The 20,526-nt window shown below is 39.2% G+C and overlaps 1 protein-coding gene across 2 annotated transcripts in view; it reads right to left on the reverse strand.

Annotated features, from left to right (window-relative positions):
* CLSTN2 (calsyntenin 2) overlaps window positions 1-14,438 on the reverse strand; it is a 377,450-nt gene extending 363,012 nt beyond the window's left edge. The window contains exon 1 of one of the 2 annotated variants that reach the window (XM_063337606.1): window positions 14,218-14,438. In XM_063337606.1, coding sequence (XP_063193676.1) covers window positions 14,218-14,308 — 91 coding nt within the window. In that variant the 5' untranslated portion in view covers window positions 14,309-14,438. Of the gene's footprint in view, window positions 1-14,213 lie in introns of both variants that reach the window. The other variant, XM_063337605.1, reaches the window with a different exon arrangement.
* Window positions 14,439-20,526: the final 6,088 nt, after the last annotated feature.

The following is a 20,526-nucleotide window of genomic DNA, read 5'->3' on the forward strand; positions in this document are numbered from 1 at the left end:
ACTTTCCCTCTCCAGAAGAGCAAGTACACACTTTTTCCCTATTTACAGCAAAATAAATGCTGCAAAGAAATTCCCCAGAAGCAAAAGTGTCTTCAGCTGAATCACTGCAGTGAACAGTGCAGCAAATTCTCAGGGTCACACTCTCCATAGAAACCATTTGGATACATAAGCTGACAACGACATCTCCGCTCCCTTTCTGCAACTTAGTGATCATGTTCACTCTCCATCAAACACATCTTTAAGAAAAAACAGTGGTGCAAGCACATGACCAATTTGACCAAGCAATTTCTATGAGGACTACAGGCGAACTCCTCCTCCCAAGGTAGGTCCAGTTGATGTTCTGAGACAGGTATCTTGAAAAGCATATGGAGAACCTTGCAGATGAAGGGCTGAGGTCACCCTCAAAGTTTTGCTACGTGCACTCCACAGTTTAGAATAAAGCATATTACTCATCTAATGGGTCACACAAAGCTGGTGGCAATTAGTTCCATTTAATAATGGGAAAACCAAATGTAAGATGACTTATGACTAAGGAAATGAAAGCTGTATCAATTGTTCTACCACACATTTCAGATCAAATTCCCATAACAACAAGCACTATGTTAGGAACAAAGCCCTACCTTACAAAACATTAACATTAACATATTTGAGAACATGAAAAGATATAGGTTCCAGTTTTTTTTCCTCCTACTACACAGATCTCCTACAGATCACAAGGTGCTGAATTTTGATAGACTTACTACATAGAATAATATGCATCAGGAAAACATTGCACAGTTTAGAAAGTTCTTACTAAATTTTCCATTTAGAACTGTGATTTCAGATTTAACTTGTAATAACAGACATGAAACCAGGCACAGTTTTACAAGCCAACCAGGAAGAATGTTATTCTTCTGTAACTGCAAAGTCCTTTCGCTCAAAGTTACATAGTCTTTGGAGACTTATAAGGTACTATGACATCTCTTCGGATGCAGAGAAGGAAGCAAGAATAGAATATGACAACTCACATGCTCCTGTCCCCTTTCTCCCTATGCGAGGAGGGACTAGCATGGCTATTAGTGCTACCCAGGAACAAGGCAAAATAATTCACAAATAGCAGTACACAGATGCTGTTCTTCTGAAAGTTTCTACTATGCGTTTCCTTGCTCGCCTCCCCTCCCCATCATCAAATTCCTCCTACAGTGCACGCAACAATAGCTGAGAAAGACAGCAGCACATTATACACATGAAAAGATTGCAAACAGATCCCTTTACACAGATTACAGCCAGTGTTTTCCTGGTCCCAGGTGATTCAACTCCCCTGTATAATATTTGGCCTTCAATTTCCTCCTTTGTTCAACATAGTCATTCTACTCAATGCAGCAGCAAAGTTAAAAGGTCAAAAGTGTGTTCTGGGATGATCATAATTTATATCAGAGTAATTGCTTACGTGGAATACTGGTTAAATCTCTAATGTGGAGACAGCCTAAAAGAACTGGGTCAGACAAGATCTGGAAAAAGATAGCAAAGAAACACTTTGTGAGGATAAACACAAAAATCCTTTAACAAGAATGCCACAGTCAGCACTTCACAGAAGGTATTTTAGAATAGAAAAAGGTAAACATAAAGATAGAATAGTATTAATTTTCTTCCTATATGCTAGTTTACCCCTCACCTATTCTCAGGTTTTCACTAAAAACACTAATCTGCCAATATTAGTAAGTCTCACAAAAATATGTTGGGTTGTATTAGCTTCCAATGAAACAGAAGGCGGTATATAACTAAGTTTCTATAACACACCTTATTCACTTATCCTAATTTATTTTTAGGATTTGTGGCCTCAACGAAAACCACTCCTTGAAATATAGTCAAGGCTAGACACTCAAAAGTTTACAGAATTTCAATGTCTCCCCATCAGTCTGAAATCTTTGGAGACTGAGCTCACGAACACCAAGGCTCTTGGCTCCCAGCTCCTCTCTGTCTGTTAGGGTTTGTAGTGCTGGAAGTGCTGAAGCCTTAGGAACCTCAGAACTAGAATTGCCAACATCTGCTTATCCAAATAGCGATCTTTTTTTTCCCCTTCCTCTGTTGATCTTGCTGTAACTAAATGTTCTCCGTTGTACAAAATAAGATGTATTTGGAATGGCTATTGTGAAAGACTTCCTCATACACAGCCTTATTCTGAAAAAAAAAGAAAGCATTTATATTGTTCAGTTTCAAATATTTCCAAAGAAGGTGAAGCTAAACGACACATGGGTTAACTCTTAGTTCATGTTCAAATGGAGGGTTTAAGAAAGGATTACTGCATTTTAAGATTTATCTCCTGCTAAATTCCACTATGATTTAAGGAATATATACCCTTTGAGGCTAGAAAACAAGAGAGAGAAGTTTTCATTTTGTAGAATGTAATTTTGGCCCTGGAAAAAAGTAAACATTCCTCTGAAATTATGATGCAACCACCTTTTTCAGGATCATCTCAAATGAAAGTACTTGCCAAATAAAGGCACCTTTCAGTCTCACAATCAATTCACTTCTCCAAGTACTACATAACTTAACCTTTTCTCCTTGATATTATCCCTTGCTTATCTTCATCACACCAGGTCCTCCTCACTAAATACTTGTGTACATATTGTACATATGTTTTAACACCCCCAAGAACCAGTAAAGTGTCCTGGAGACACTAATAGTGCCCACAAGCATGCAAACAGCATGTTTTTCTGCTTGCCCATTTAGCCAGTGTGCATTCCATGTGCCAAGAGATGCTTCCTTGCAGAAAGGAAAGGTGCACAATGCGACACTGCTACCAGAGTGTACTTCGGTTGAGGGGAAGTGTTCTTTAAAAAAAAAAAAAAACAAACATAAAGAGGGCATTTGTAACATCACAGAAATTGACCACACATTTTGTTGCCACCTATTCCTAATGCACCTTCCATGCTACCTCCCAATCAAATGTAACCAGGTAAGTGTTGCTATTGTGTGTGAAATACAGGATCTGCAACCTGCTAAGTGCAACCAGCAGCAGATCTCAACATTGTTTCTACAACCCAAGAAAACATCCCATTGTCAGTTTAGCTCCAACTGCACAGAATACAGTGGGGGTTTATAGCTTTTGAAGCAAGTGCCGTAAGAAAAGACGGACATAATTAGACATTCAACATTTTTCCCCCCAGTACATATACACCCCAAAATTTCCAGAACTGTATGATGAGCTGTTCTGGCAAATAGTCCAGAACTGAGAAAAATTGCACAGCACACTTTTTTGGAAGCTTCTGACAAGTTTTAAAAACAAAAAAAAAAGCCACCAGACAAATTTCCGCATTCAATCATATCCTTAATATAGGAGCACAACCTCAGCTGGTTTAACATTGCATTGCTGACTTATGCCACCTGAAATTTTATCCCCTCTTTTTAAAGGTATACTTTTCCAGTTTCTAAGTGAAAATATCGAAACTCTTACCATATTGACTGAAGAGGCTTCAAGTATTTAAACTTTAAAATAAAATTATAAACATTTGGAAGTATACAGAGAACTGTTTAGGTTTGAAACTTACAAATTAGTTTGGAGCGACTATTATTTATTCACCAAGACTGACATGTTGAATCCTGTAAGAATTTTTATTTTATACTCAAGATCACACAGATTAAATTTAACTTATAAAAGAAGGGATTCATATTGGACAAAATATCTTTTATTATTAGAAACAGTCACATACCCACTAACAGACTGACACTTTTTGAGGTCACATTGTTTCCACCAAAAACATTCTCTCGCAGATATTTTTGCTAATCTTCACAAGTAGCTCCAATACTTTTTGATTTGCGAATCTCTGCAAATGTAGAGATGGACAGCTGAACGGTATACAAGCCCACCGAAAATAGACTTGTTTTTCTTGATTATTTTTGCAGTCATTGGAAGTGGTCCACAGACCCCACAAGAAAGACTACAGTTAAAGGAGGAATGCACAGGAAAGAAAATAAATCAGTTTCCCAAAATAATTTATTATTCTTCAAATTATTTAGTCACAAGAACTACGTGTCACATCTTATGCCTTTTGCTTCAGCAAAACATTGAAATAGCTGCACTTTGATCTTCCCATTTTATACATCTAAACTGTTTACACTGTTTTCAAGGGAGAAAAAGATGGAAGCCAACTACAGTATCCAGTGGTTTTACATCTATGACACCAAATCAACAGTTTATGAATTTGCCTTAGCTAGATCTACAGACCACTGTCGTAAAACAGCTTAACATAAATCACACCGATTTAAATCTCTGTTTTATTTCTCAACACGAATTTAAAATTCTGTTAACCAAGACCTTAAAAGATCATTTTTTCTTCCTAAGACTGACAATAATGGCAAATACCATCTGTTCAACTGTAGTTTAGGAATTTTTAAAGTAGCTCTCAAAAAGAAAAGGGAAAAAAGCCCTTCAAACAAGATTACCATACAGTTGCTTCAGAAATGCATCCAATATTATTGACCTCTGCTAGCAGCCTTTGTGAAACTAACTCCAAAACAGATTTTAGAAACTGACATCTAGCACACACAAAACCATGAGAGCACATAGACTATCTTAACTTTGTTTCACAAACCCATATCTTACAACCTCCACTTATAACCAAGAAATTCAACCCAATTACTGCAATTTTGTAACACAATATAGACAAAGTGGAGTGATGTTTTCCAGCTACAGTCATATTTTTGTTGCATTTCAAACAATCAAGTGCAAGGAAAAAAAGAACAAACACCACACCACAAAGTTTAAGGGCAATATTCATTACTTCATTTGTGTTTGTGAGCTTTTGTGATTTACCTGCATTAAGTTTTCACTTCTCCCTCATATTACAAGTAGGGTTTAACAACTTTTAAGGAATAAAAGATTACATTTCTTAGTCTCTTGATTTCAGAAGCTAGGGTTTTAAGGGAAAAAAAATAAAAATCTTGAGAGTCAAGAAAAATCTCACTAGTCATTAAATCCTTGTAAACTGATAATAGCCAGAGACACATGCGGCACATATATAAAGACATGCATATACATGTATTTATAAGCATGTGCATACTTCAGTGAGAGGAGAATCTAGTCAAGTCAGAAAGTAAGAAGGAATCAGTCTCAAAATAAGTAGAGTCCAATTTTTCTTACCTATTTTTGCTTCCTCTAATCTGCTAGCAGATGAGTGATGGATGAATGCTGATCGGAAAATACCACAAAGTTAACATTTACATTTGATGGCAATTTTCTTCAAATGAAATAAAGGTGTCCCACTCCATTTTAATTCTCCTAAGATATGTATAGGGAAATACTTGTCGGGTAAATAAAATGTCATTCTCCATAATTATTATTAGAAAAGCAGACAAGTACCATCCATATTTAGGATACATAATTTCAAGTGATTAGCCTGGTTTAAAACAGCAACAAAAACCAGTTTGACAAAGCAACTGAAACCTTGGGAAACTGCAGCATTGCTTGTCTTTACTATACTCATAGTATTTAACTAGTAACAGACAGGAATCCGGGGGATGGGATGGAAGACAGTCAATGACGAAACAAGAGGAAAACATATTGCTTCATTACGGGTATTTTGAAAGTCAACATAGTGAAGAATTAGCACACTTAAATCTGCAGGATAGCCATCTTGGTCAACACTTCACTTAATAGTTTCAAGTTGAATAAAAGCACTTTGAAAAGAAAAAAGAGACAAGAATTGTTTTCTTGACTCAATGAAAGCAGTTATACCACAGGAAGCCATAAGGTGAAAGAGATTAAATCAAACATTCCTCCTGTTTGGATAAAGGCAACCATTAGCAGAAGAACATTAAAAGCTTTGAAAGAACTGTTCACATTTATACTAAAACACACAAAGGATGAAACCCTGATTCCACTGAGATACTGCAAATTTCACATCGATTTAACCAGGGTCAAGATTTCACATACAAAGACCAAACATCTAAATAACAACATTAACCACTAGGAAACTGCAATTCCATGCAGAACCATCTTTACAATCAATACAGAGAGAAGTCACATTAAAATGAATTGTAATTCAGCACATACACTTCTTATATCCAATTCCAAAAAATGCTTTTAGATAATAGGCAAAATCCTCTTTCATAGTCCAATAGTCCTAAGTGATATATTGGACAGCTTGCTCTCCAGCTGAGTGATCTTGAGGGTACTTAGTTCCATAAGGGCCAAAAAAAACATGAAGTATTTTTACAGTCTGTTTCATTGCTGCCAAGCTTGAACATCTCATACAGATTCCAACTATACCAAAAAGCCAAAAGCAGGGATATTTCGCCACCAAGCAACAGAACTCAAAAGACTGTTACACAAACCCCAGTAATTTCTTAAAAGACTAATTTTAAGAATCATTCATCTCCCCACATTAAGCAGGATTTCAGGGGTTGGGGTGAGGGAGGGTGGGTGGGGAATCCCATTTAGACTCAATGTGTTTTTAACACTGAACTTTTTTTTTTAAAAAAAAAGTCAGTTATTGAGAATGACAAATGTCAAATGAACTGATGTAGAGATATGTATCCGTATTTTTTCTGACTAGAGCATTTATGCTGATTTTACCAAGAAGTTGCTTGTAGTTCAGATGCCATATTATATATAATGCTTAATGTTTTAACAGCTTACTCTTAATAACTCATTCCTTCACTCAACAGCTCTAAGCAGTTATCATATTCATTTTATTGGAATACAAACAGCAAAAAATAGGAAGGCATTCAGAATGAACTCTCCTAAAGTACACTTTAGAAATCTACATTTAAACTTTTAAAATATTTAAATTCCCCTCATTAATCTAATCTATACAGTAAGTTTGCAGTTGAAAAAAGAAAACAAAACAGGGAAGCATTACAGATGCCTGCTCAAAGCCCCACAAGCAAATGCGCACATTCTGTCCAAGTGGGCGTAATTGTTAGCATGCTTAAACATCCCGATTAATATAAAACTAAAACCAGAAGTTCTTACTCTACAGTTTCCCAGTCATTCAGAAGAAGCCAGATTACACGAACAGAGTTCATGAAGATGTAAACAACATAGAAATGAAGGCTCAGGGTTTTTTTCTTTCAACAGTAGGGTTCACTGAAGAAATAATTGTATCAAAGCATACTCAGCAAGTCCACATGTCCTATTCAAGGATCATGACACACTGCAACCTCACGAGATATGGAACACAAAATGAATCGTGAAGTTTTCTTTCAGATTTGTACAATTTCATATACCCCACAGTTACGTATGTAGGCACATATGTATGTATACAAAATTAAAACAGTCCAAAAATAAGTACAGAGCATACATACGTGCGTGCTTCTATATACACGTTTTCTGAACACTACATAAATCATACATACATAAACCACACATCTTGTTATGCTGTTTGCTCTTCTGCAAGAAGTACCTTAAGAGTACAGGGAAGTGTATGATGCTGCAGAAAGAGCTTTATGTATTACATCCTAAAGTGACAGATGAGTAACCCTCCCTCTACACAGAGCGACAGATTTAACAGCTCTTCAAATCATGCCACAAATGTCTCTTGCAAAATTCCCTATAACTTATTTTTACAAACACCCTTTCCAAATCATGACAACTTTCCTATTTTTAAATAACCACAACATAAACTTATAGATAAAAGTCTAACAGGATCAAACAACAAACTTTAACTTTAGTCAAACAATGTTTTCTTTTTGATATAACAAATGCCCTTCTCAAGTTTGACATTAGGCTTCTTTTTCCCACCTCTAGTTCTTTTCAAACTGTCTTCTCTTTTTACGCTTATTACTTTGACTCACACTCTTCAAACTTGTCAACAAGGTTCACCTGTTCTCTCATTCTGAAGTTTAACAGCCTGGGATTCCAGACTCCAAGTCGCCCTCCTCCCTGCCTCAGCTGCAACTGCTGGAGGTACCCATACAGCATTCAATACAGGCTTGCCAGCGTGCTACTTAAAACCTGCATTTGTGGAAATGAAAGAAGTGTGCCAAGTCTCAAATAAGCTAGCATGTTCTTTAAAATTCAGCATAAAACCCGTAACAAAATGCCACAATTTGTGTTCAACAAGAAAGCCGATTTCGTAAATCACAACCCTCCCACATTTAGTGGGCTGTATGGCAAAGACCACAGGAAGAGTCACCCTGTAGGAGATCAAGGGACACTTGAAGCTCTATCCGTCTTTGACAATAGCCAACTGAAAGCGCCTATGGAAGAGAAAAAAACACATACAACACTGCTCCTGCATAGTCTCCCAGCCTCCAGCAGTAAGTTGCATTAGACCACTTCAACAAGAGATAGCGCCTTTCTATTTTATGCACATGTTGGATTTTTTTTTTTCTTTCATGAAGCTGTACAATCATTTGCTGAATTCATCTGAAGGTTTAGCATCTACAACACCCTACAGCTTCTCCCATAGAGATGGGTTTGGGGATTAGCTAAGTAAAGTTGCTTATTTGATTGGTATCAAAGATGTGAACAGTCTATATGATTGATTCAAGCGTCTATTGCTAGACTGTGATTCAGTGGACTACTCTAGAGAATAGCAGAAGAGGAGATACTACCTCCCACAGCTGTCAGACACTACACCTCATGAGGACAGAAGGGGCTTACCCAGAAGAACACATAAATGAGCACGGGAATACCCCCAAGAGGGACGGCTGCCGCGCCTGCCACTGAAGAAGGGCTGCTAGTCTGCAGTCAGCAGCTGTAGAGAGGCCAAGGAATGGTACAAGGTGCCTGAAGAAGAATCTCAGGTGATAAAACCTTTTATTAAATGTCCATATTGCCTCCCACTCTTTTCCATCTCCACTACACCAAATGTTTTTTAGGTAGTTTGAAACTCAGGTTTTGGGATGACGTTTGGAGGTCACTGCATCCATTCTTCTCCCTCCAAAAGATCTGGCCTGCTATACGTGCTAATATTGTTCCAAATAGTTCTCACAGCTCTCCAGTTAAAGGCACTAAAATATCATACGAGAAGCTTTTCCTAAAGCCTACTCTGAACCTTTCCTGTTGCTTTTTACTTTTTGTCCCACCCACAGAGAGGACCGAGAACATGATTTTTTCCTCTGCTTTGCAGGAGCTTTTTATACACCTGAAAACTGTTCACATGTTCCTCAATTATTTTTCATTCAGCTAACCACAGCTCTTTCAGCACGTCAGGTCACTTTTTCTAGACTTATCAGTCTCACTGTTCTCTACTGGAACCGACTCCAGCTGGTCCAGATTCTACTTAAGTGCAACATCCAAACCCAAAGCTTTTTCTCCAGCTGAAAACGTATCTTCCAACTCACTGTTACTGTCCTCAAAAGTATCCTGTTAAAACTGATTGCAACTTGTTGGAAGATTATTTTTTTCCTGTTAATTTTTGTTTAATAAATCAAAAGGGATAAGACATTTGAGAGACTGAGAAACTGCCATTTGAGTGCAATCACTAGGAAAGCCAGAGGTAAGTCAAAGATCACTTTGTATGTACCCCCTTTCTGTTCTTTTCAGACTGCTCTTTTTTAAGGATACTAGAGGGGAAAAGAAGTCTCTGAGAAGAGCTACACTTAGTTTATGGTCCTCTCCACATACAAACAAACTGTAAATTTGAGCCAGGCCAAATCTCACTGCTATTGGGTTTTAAAATTTGCCTTTTAAAATTACACTTACACACCATTAAGTAACATTAAACATGTTTTGAACATCAGAACTTGATTATTTGCCATATTTGCAAAAAAGGGCTATGGACAACAGGCAACTCCACTTGACACTAGCAATTAGCTTGCTATAGAAACAATGCATTTTATCTTCCATTTTCACATTACTTATTTCACAGTGGGGAAGCTCTCTCTACTAAATGAAGTGCTAGCTACACCACTCAGACACTCTATAGGAGCCAGGCAAGCTATTTGCCGCCTTCTAATATACCCTTCTTGGAAACAAAAGAAACAGAAACAAATCACTTTGAGGCAACTAAGTTAAAATGAGGACCAAGAGGAGGCCAAGAATATATGTACAAAGGGAGGAAAGGAAGGCTATTTGAAGCTGGAATTAGACCTTCGAAATTACTTTCCCAAAACATCCTGTCAATCTGACATAGAAAATCTGATACACAAAAAGTGTATGGGAAAATTTACCCTCTAACATTTTTATCATACCAAATAACTTCATGAATCTTTATTTTCAAGAGCCCTAGGAATAACATCTGTTTCATAACACATCAAGCTATAATTACATAAAACTAGTAATTTGCAGTCAGCTTTTTAATGCCTACTAAATGCACAGGAGTACTGGATCATCAATGATTTTTTTTTCCAGTTAAACAGTAAATAATCAAAACAAGGTGACAGTGCCTCTGAGAGCTTCTAAACAGCTTTCACACACTTCTCTAAATCTTTAAAAGGCAGAAACAGAAAACTGAGTCCACTTTCAAGTGTGCAATTTGGCCATGAGAAGGGTCTATCCAGATACAGATACTGCCTTCAAACTCTGAGGGCTGTCACTTCAAGGAAAAAAAAAAAAAGGCAACAAAATGATGACTCCACACTGCTCTCACATCACTTACTGTTTGGTGACAAAAGACTTACTTTCCAGGATGTTCTTTAAGTGGCACACACTTTGCTTACAATTGAAATATGTTTTGGAAGCCCTGAAGCTCTTAGGTTCCCAGTTTTGGTAGCCTTCCAAATAATGCAATTAAAATTGGTAACAATATGATTATGGCTGGCAAACATTCTCTAGCTTCGTAATGGCAACTTTAATATAGTTGTCAGTCTTCTATGCTGAAGTACCTGAATACTAAAGCAGTTATCAAGTACTCCCGTTTTTGTCTTTTGAGACCTCTGAATCATTTCATTATCTTGGCACCCAGACTTCATAATCTTTTATCCTACGAGACAGAAGAGTCAGTTTTCATAAATAGCTTTTCAATCAAAACACTTTTTAAAAAAGGAGTAATCCTGAAAGAAATATTCCTATCTCCATTTATTGATGAAAAAAATTGAAATATGAAACCACGGTACATGTCTTTTCCAGGGTTTCTTGGTAAGCTACAGAAAGCGCTTCATTCCCCACCTTCTGGCCTAAGTAGCGTGCCAAACATCACTTCTCATGTATTTTGGATGAGGATGAAAAGAAGGTTCTTCTTTTCTCATCTCCTTTGAACTGATATGGAAAAGTATTTCATTATCATTTACTGTGAAAAAATGTTACAAGTAACCATAGTGTTATGTAGAAAAATTCAGAAATGGGGATCTGTCTAGCATGTTCTCAAAGATTTTTCCTTCGATTTCTTCCCCCCCCAGGCTTTAAGCTTTCTTTTACGCAAAATACGCTGGCTCTGTCTCTCTGGGTTAGTTGTTTTTCTACTGCTGATAGTCGTATCAGATGTATTCACATAATAGACTTGCCAAGTGGGACTGAATGTTCCGTTGATTTGGAAATGTCCTGAATGACTAAGACTTCCAGTTTTGCCCATGTAATTAATTTAATTGGAATCAAATATTCTTAGTTATTCACATCATTGAGGTGCTTTCGGCTGTACTTCAAAATTAAGACTAAAATGATGTTTATGTTAATGATGAAGTTCAAATGCAGTCAAACTTGAAAGGTTGACTAATTGGGTCTCACAATTATGGCAACATTTTTAGGACTTCACCAAGTAGTTCAATAGTAAATACTAGAACAAGATAATAATTTAAGAGATTAGCCTTATGCATAGATTTGTGGAGAGACAGAAAGCGAAATGCTGTAGGTAGAATTTCTCCCCGCCTGCAACCACATGCACCTATGAATTTTGAACGTGCTGGACAAAAAAAATAATCTTACCCTTCAGCAATTTTTATTTGACATAACTGAAGACCATGAGAGACTGCTCACACAATTTCCAGACATCATTAATGTATTTCCAATAAACCAGAAAGTGCGCCTCTCTGTCTTATCGAACAAAGCTGTCTGAAAATACTTTAAAGAAACCATTTTTCTGCCAAAACTGATTTAATTGGAACCTATGATAAAGATCCCAGGGTCAACGACTTGCCAGAAAGCTAACAAAGCCACAAATTGCATATGAATGTTTAATACACAGATTAAGTTCTGTAACTGAGCACCTACTAAACATTCTGGCATTACCTCTTATATTTGTTTTTCCATGAAAAACTTTAGAGTCTTTTTTTTTCCTTTCTATGGAGAGTAAACAATTTTTCCAGGATAGAGACATTTTTGTGGAATTAATTGTGATTTTCTACTGAGTGAATGGTGCGTACCAGGACTGTTTCTGTAATCTTTCTCCTATCCTCAAAAACATGTGGGGAAAGAAGAGGAGGTTGGTTTTCTTTTTAAAACGAGGAGCAGCAGAGCACAGCAAAGTAGATGAGATAGGATGCGATCTGAAATCATTATCTTAGATTGTCTTTGCTACTCTCTACAACAGGATGCTTAAAGAACCGGAGGAGCTTTGTACACACTACATCGTACCTGCATCTCCAGCCAGAGAGCACCCACCTCCAAGCTAAAGTTTATGGTTACAGTACCAAGCTTCTCAATTGTGTGTGTGAGATACCCACAAAACACCTTTTCAATTAAAATTTTTGTCCTACACAAAAATACAGAGCAAAGAGAAAGCAGCATATTGAAATAACCTCTCTTTTCTTTCCTCTATTGATTGGGAGGGGGGAAGAGTCCACAGAGGTAAGTATATCAGATATTAAATGCATATCGTGCCAAGATATGTTAATTCATTTATTAATCCTATGTTATAGTCTTTGATGATACCTAATATTAAGAAAGAAAGTATGTAAAGTAAAAAGTGAAAACTTTAAGCATGTAAATATCAATATAAATACCCTTAAAACGTCTATTTTTAAACACTAAATACTGGCAAATTATGACTACTATTATCCAAAAATGCTCTTTGCAGCCCTCCAGTGGTCAAATACAAAGTAGAACCCAACAAGAAAACAACTCCGATTTGTATGATGAACTACCTGCAGCATTTAAAAAGACATCTCCCACGAACTAAAACCTCGCATGCTTGTCTAAAGGAAAGATCTATATAAACAAGATAATGACCTGAAAATACATAAGAAATTAAACAGGAGGATAATACTTCCCCTCCATCAAAACGTTTCATGGTATTTGTTATCACACAGTTATCTGTCCAGAAAATGCTATCCCACCAGGACCTCAAGGTATACGTTGGGTTAGTAACAGAAGTAGCAATTCATTTCCTATAGTTACTTTCTGCTATTCCTACAGGTTAATCTAAATAAAGTTAAGGCAACGTTTGCTGGAAAGAAACAGTTTCCTCTCAAAGTTGGGACTCATGCAGTTTATTGTTTGTTTTTTTCAAAAGAAAGCAAACAAACACTGAAGTTTCCCTTTCTCTCTTTCTCTCTCACAAGTAAAATAAAAGGTATAGCCTCATATAAGAGAAAAAAGAATAGAACTGCTTTTAAATAATATCAAATCAATTGAGACAAAGTTCTCAAAATTAAGTTCTTCAAACTCGGGGGTAGAAAGTCAGACCAGACCTGCAAGAAGACAATGTCAAGGGAAAAGACAACTGAAGGGAAGAAGACCCTGTGACACGGGGGAGACCGGAGCCTTTCCGAACGGGCAGCTCTTGCTTTAGGAGCCTCCGGATTACGGGAGCCAGCAGGCGAGCACTGCAGAGCACTAAGTTTCAATAAACCTGCGACAACCTGCGCTTCCTCACAAGCGGCGGGGTCAATGGGGAAGCAGACGGCGACTGGGGATGCTCTGGGCGACCTGATGTCACGGCCTCCCAGAAAACTTGGCAGTCACCCTCCTCTCTTCCCGTTTCCCTCCTTTCAGCCCTTCCTCACCGTTTTACCGGGAGGCAGAAGACCCCAACCTACGCGCGATCGGCCGGGCCGCGGCTTCCACCCGCCACGGAATCCCGGAGCGGTTCCGCCGCACCGGGAGCGGCACCTCCCGCTCAGCTCGGCCGCTTCCAGCGTCTCCCGCCCCCCCGCCGCCCACGGGCACGCCCGAAAAAGTAGCGGGCACCGAGTTGCCGGGAGCTGGCTGACCCGCAGCCCCACGCTGAGGAAGCGGCCCGGGGGCCGCCGCCAGCGCCGCGACCCCAAGCTCGGCGCAGCGTCCTAGCCCCCCAAACTTTCTGCTTCGCCGCCTTTCTGCCCGCGCCCGAGGGCGACCGCCCGGCCCCGCGCCCCCCGCGGACCTGGGCGCCCCCCAGCCCCGGCCCCGCCGCTCCCGCCGCCCGCGCTACCTGCCTTTGGCGGCGAGCAGGTTGCCCAGCCCCAGCAGCAGCAGCAGCTGCAGCAGCAGCGCCGCCGGCCCCCAGCAGCAGCAGCGCCGCCGCATCCCCGCCGCGGCGCCGGCCCTCCGCGCCCGACACGCCGCCCTGCGCGGCGGCTCCCGGCGGCGGCTGTCTGCGGGGCGAGGCGGGCGGGCGGAGGCTGCCGCCGCTCCCTCCTCATTCGCCCTCACCGCCAGCACCGGGGCGGGAGCCGGAGCCGCCCCGGGACCGCGGCGACGTCACGGGGAGGGGATGTATGAATATTCATGAGCGGGGGCGGGGGGTGCTGGGCTCTGCCGAGGGGGCAGCGCCGCCGCCGGGCCCGGCTGTGAGGAGAGAGGGGAGGGGCGGGCCCGCGCACCTGCTCGTGCAGGTGTCGCGTGTCCCCCCCGCCATGTGTGCAGAGGGGCGGGCGAGGAGGGAGATGGGACGGAGAGGAAGAAACCAAAGCCTTGGTGAAGGATTCCAAGGGCACCAGGGCAGGGGGCCATGGGGGCCGTGGCTGGAAGCGAGGAACAGGCCAGAGAAGATCAAGTAACGCTTCAGTTCAATTTTGGAGGAGAAATAGGAGACCTGGGAAACCCGAGGTGGGAAGACAGCTTGGGAAGAGAACATAGAATGATTTTGTTGGAGGAAGAGTACAAAGTGCAAAGGTTTTGGTAAAGCAGAGAAACGGACAAGAATTCAAACCTTAGGGATGGAGATGTTGCTGGCAAGGCTGGGAGTGGTGCAGGAGCGCTGTGGGATGGAGCTGCGGGGTCAAGGAAACCCAGTGCCCAGGTGGGACTCGTGTTCAGGGCTGCAGACATCTGAGATATTCTGGAAGGAGAGCACCTGCAAACGTGAGGACACTCACTCTAAGAGTCTAAACGGTACCAGCTGTAACACATTAGCTACACATGAGCTGCGAGAGCTACAAGGAATTACTGCAGAGTCCCCTCCCTGCTTCAACCATTGTCTTATTTGTGCTCTATCCCATAAATTGCTCATCAAAGCCGCCTAACTCTGGAGAGAAAGTACTCACAATGGAATCACAACTCTAACATATGCTTGTTAACCACTTGACTTTGTGAGTGTTGTCATTCTGAGAAAAAGCAAGCTCAGGCTGCTCTAATGAGATGGTAGGGGTGTTAGTTGAATACTGGGTGCCAAAGAGCAAGACTAGGATCCGTCCTACATCACCCCCTATAACACTTAGACAGAAGACATCACAGTCATTGAGTAAAATCATTTGGGTTTGGGTCTTGACTGCTATTCCTTTTCATTATCTTTCTCTGTATGTATTGCTAGACGCATGATTCATCAAACAAATCGCTTTGAGTAGAGGGAATGCAGGATACCCTCCTCCTTCCGCTAACCACGCGCAGAGGAAAAGGGGGATGGGACACAGCGACAAGAACCCAAGCCCTTTTTGCAAACCTAAGATGTAACACTTCATCTGCTAAAGGAGGAGGCTGGAAATACAAATTTACCGTTCCACTTCATCCAGACAAAAAAAAAATAATTCAAGTTATATTGTTTGAGACAAACTTCTAATGCTATTTTCAGTTCCTCGTCTAATTAGTTATGGAATCTGCTTTCCTGTAACCTCTATTGTGAAGTGGGATAGAACAGGCATAAAGAAAACTTAGGGAAAATCAGCAGTAAAATAACTTGGCGTACCGGACAACCGTGCACAGAAAAAAATCATTTTTGCCAGCATCCAGTTGTTCCTCATTTTTCTACAGAAAAATATTTTTTGAGGAGGAATTCAGCTATTATAAGTCACTTCTGTTAGTCAGGAGAAAACTCCTCTATCCCCTAAGTGTTGAATGTTCCAAAACAATGGTTGTTATGTATGGCAGTAAAGATTTCCTGCAAACAGCTCAAAAGCCCTTTCAGTGTACGATACAAGGCTTGACCGTGCTTCGACGCCCAGCTGGGAGCACACCACTACCTGCCTTGTGAAACCAGCCGTCGACACTGCAGCTGATTTTTCTAAAGGTGCACTGCTGTGCTGAGTGCCCAAGTATCCATCACCTGGAGGCGAATATTAAATATAGTCCAGAGAGATTTAACTATCAACATGCATGGAAATTACATTAAAACCGTATGGTCCTGGCCAAAATTGTCCACATTAATAGCGGTCAGACTTACAGACTACAATAACACAGAAGGAACTCTGAAATCTATAGGGTTTCAGTTTGCTAATTAAAAAAAAAATGTGGCAAGCAGCATCAGAAGACCACAATGCAACATCCCCACTTTCTGAAAGGTTAGAAATATGACCCATGGACTAACACACTGAAATAGCGTATATATAAACAGCAACATAATTCAGAGGAGGGCATTTTCATACAGTGAATTAGCAAGAATCTGAGGAAGCTAAAAAGCAGTATTTTCCAATTTTAAGTATTAGCCTTTTATTAACAGTCCATAATACAACTGATTTGGTGGTGGTATCTAGAAAGCAGGTTCGCAAGGTAGATGCTGCACAGGAAGACACATCTCTCTTCTCAGCCAGCTTATAGTCTAAATAAATAAGACAGACAACAGAAATGAAAAGGGACAAATGTTACCTCATTCCACAGGCAGGGAGCTGAAGTACAAAAGATGAAGAGACTTCACTGATAGACAATATTATACTGGTGACAGAACCAAGAACTAATTTCAGCTCCACTACCTTAATCAAAAACTGTTCTCCTTTCTACCTGAGTGTATTTGTTTATGGACACGACAGCCTGGGTATTCAACAGTCTTCTGGTGGTGTCTTATACAGGCGATGGAGGTAGATGGATATAAACATTTATGGACAATAATGATGATTGATCACTATGCAGAAATTTAAAGTAAATAATTGCCATTAAGTCCTGTATTTTATGCTGCTTTGCAACCAGGTGTGTCCATTAACTTCTACAGCCTTTACCAGGGTCTAAGAAAGCAAGCTGAAAATCCTTTACTCATTTTACTCTTTCTGTTTAATCATTGTGTAATTGAAGGGGTGTATCTTTCAATTTTTTCTTATACACATTTTGTGACAGAACCATACAGTGGGGAAATGTATTATCTAGTCCCAAACAGGACATCACTGAAGGATTACCTCTGATCTGAGATCCATCCATTCCCATGTCTAGAACCACCACTTTGTTCTGACATGTTTTATTGGTCTTGTAAAATAGAAATTCTAAAACAAGGGGGAAAAGGTCATAGCATGCATTCACTGAGAATTATTGACATGGACCTGGCGTCAGAGGCAGTCAATCAGAAAGATCCATTTGAGTCTAGCGATGTAAAGATTATTTTTTATCATAATTTCCCCAGTGTAAATTCAAGATACTGCTGGAGGAGAGGATTTAACCCTGACAGAGAGCTTGCTGAAGAAATCAGGGTAGCTCCAAGGTCATGGTCAAGCCTACCTCATGATATATCAGGATATTTAGCTGGGAGTTTTAACTATCATGAAGATTGTATTTTCTGAATAAAAGTTATTAATATCATGGTGAATATCAGTTTTTCTAAGTAACAAAGAAGAGATAGTTGAGCAGTAATATTCAGGTAAAAAGTGTTATTACTCTATTGTTAAGGATATTAGACTCCATTAATTAAAAAACAACTTAAGGATCAAAAATAAAGGAAATCATGAAAGAAGTTTCTTTTTCAACATTATGAAAGTCACTTTGTCACCCATACAAAAGATTTCAGTACATAAATATACATAATTCAGATCCTATAGCAAACCCCGTTGTACTATTTGTTATAGGATCTATATTGCTTGATTTTAGGACATGTTTGCGTAACACCAAAAATGGGAAGCACGTAATCTGACTGGCTGCCTAAAGCCATCATTCAAACGATGTTAAATTTCATGTAAACTTAAAAATAACTAACTAAATAAGCCACAGGAATCTAGATTTGATTAGATTTAGAAGTTGTTTATGTATTACCAAAGAAAATGGCAATATGTTTTCCTGTTGGGAAAATGAAAGGGAAAAGAGTATATATGCCATTTTGAAGAAGAAAATAGATTTAAAAGATAGCATTATAGAGCATGATACACAAACAATCACAGGGTACAGAAATAAGTATCCGTTTTTTTGGTAGAATGGAAGTAAAATTTGGTTTTGCTAGTCATATAAAGGAATGGGGTTTATGCGTGCCAAATGCAGCAGCAATAACACTGATGTAATTTATATTTCTTTACAAGCTTGAACTAGGCCTAGGGCCTTCCTGATTATTTGCTTTTTTGCTCCATGGGTTTAAACTTGCCTTGAACGTTAGAGGACCTGAATGGAATGATGTAGCATTTTGCTACTGCGACCGCAGGTTCTGCTGCCTCTCTAAAAGTTGGCAAGCATTTCTCCAGAGACTTATTCAGGTCAGCAGCTTTTAATAAATAAGTAGGGTGGTCATCAGGTAGAACAGAACAAACAGCCTGAGAAATGAGTATAAATACAAACATTACTTTCTATATGTGCCACAACTGCTAATGTGTTAGTTAAACAGAAGAAAATACGCCTAAATAATTTATTCTTCATAAATGAACCATCTGAATAATAAATACATGTTTTCTGTAATCTTCGGGAAGTTTTTTTAAACAAAAGGCTCTTTTGCAGCAGGAAGAATCACATGGAAGGTGGGGAAAGAATTGTATTTGCTTAAATAGCATTAAGAAGCCAACCAAAGCCAAATAGCTAAAACGTTGGAAATTAATACTGCTGACAGTTTATCGCATTTTCCCTTGTAATTTGTGTATAATGTTGTAATTCCTATTTAAGAATGCAGACTGGAACTCTGAAAGTATATGTAACCCCACGTTTTCTAATCAGTATAATGGCAAACACGCAACTAGTTCCTCAGCTCTGATATTCAAAGCCTTAATGCCGGAACCCTCTGCTTTTAAACTCACTGCTTTTGTCATGCTCTTAAATTGCAAGAGACATCAATCTTATTTTGGGCTCCATAAGAGGCACGTGCTTTTAATTGTCATTTCAAAAGCAATATTTCATTTAAACGTATTATGAACCTTGCTTGGCTTTTATAGCGGGAGATCACTAAATAAAATCACGTTACATGTTTAGTTAATCTCACTTGATCACATCAAAACAGCCCTTTGATGGACACCTGTATAAAAGACTTGTATCTGGCAGAAAATGAAGATGGTAATTCAGTAGGAGATATGACTCAGGTCTGAGCTAACGTCCTATTGCAGTTGTGCTCCTGGGTGTGCTTTGGAATGAATTCTATAACAAACCTTGACAGCACATTCTCTTTAACAATCCTGCAGTACTTCTTGCAAGAGTAGGGATCTTCTACCCAAACTCCTTCCTGGCTGATTAGATACCACCTACATAACTTCCCCATAAAATTTTAGTTGGAAATTGTACTCTGCCATGTTCACAGACACAATGATTTTATGCACAACAGTATGTTGAATCTGTAAAAAGATAAAGAAAGCAATGCTGTTCAGGTAATCAACTGATAGAATCCACAGTGGAGTGCTTAGCTCGTAGTCTTTTTATTGTTTTCCTTTTAATGAAAATAAGATTCTAACTCTATTTTAATGTTTATCAATGAAATAACACCTGCTAGGTGCCTTTTTATTTTCAGTGGTGAGATGAATTACACAGTACTGTTATCCTTATTTTGTGTTATCTGGTTTGGATCTTTCATTCAAGACATTATTTTATGTAATTAAATTAGAATTCAGAAGCAGAGATTTTTTTTTCATAGCATTAATGAGATTGTCAACAAAGTACAAGGAAATTCGCAAATCTGCAAATTTTTAATGAATGTAGCACAGAGTTTCAAACTTGACATTGGATCTAAATTGTGAAAGTTATAGTTAAAATCAACACACAGAACAGTGTGCAAGTATTTTGCCTATAGTCAAGGCGTAATTTCAAGAAACTTAAACCAGGAACACAGCGAACAAATATTTTTTTCATTTTGTGAAGTCTGTCTTTGAATTAGTTTTTGATGCCTTTTTCCAAAGGTATCAAAACCAACAGGTGTAAGCCACAATGAAGTGTCCTGTTTCAGATTCTGGCTAGCCAGATAGAGAGATTAATGCCTCCACCATAACTACACTTGAAGCTTCCCACATCTATTCACCATAAATTACTTTCTGTTCTAAAAGTATAGGCAATGCAATCTTACATTTGCATTTAAACTGTTGGCTGTTGGTTTTGGGTAAGCTGCTACGTTTTACCTTTGGCTTTTTTTCTCCCCACACTTATTTTATCCTTTTGAGAAAGATTTCAATGGAAAAGTTAATGAATCACAAAAACATGATTCCAAAATACAC

Source organism: Chroicocephalus ridibundus, chromosome 6 (genome assembly GCF_963924245.1).
Source record: "Chroicocephalus ridibundus chromosome 6, bChrRid1.1, whole genome shotgun sequence".
NCBI classification, from domain to species: domain Eukaryota; kingdom Metazoa; phylum Chordata; class Aves; order Charadriiformes; family Laridae; genus Chroicocephalus; species Chroicocephalus ridibundus.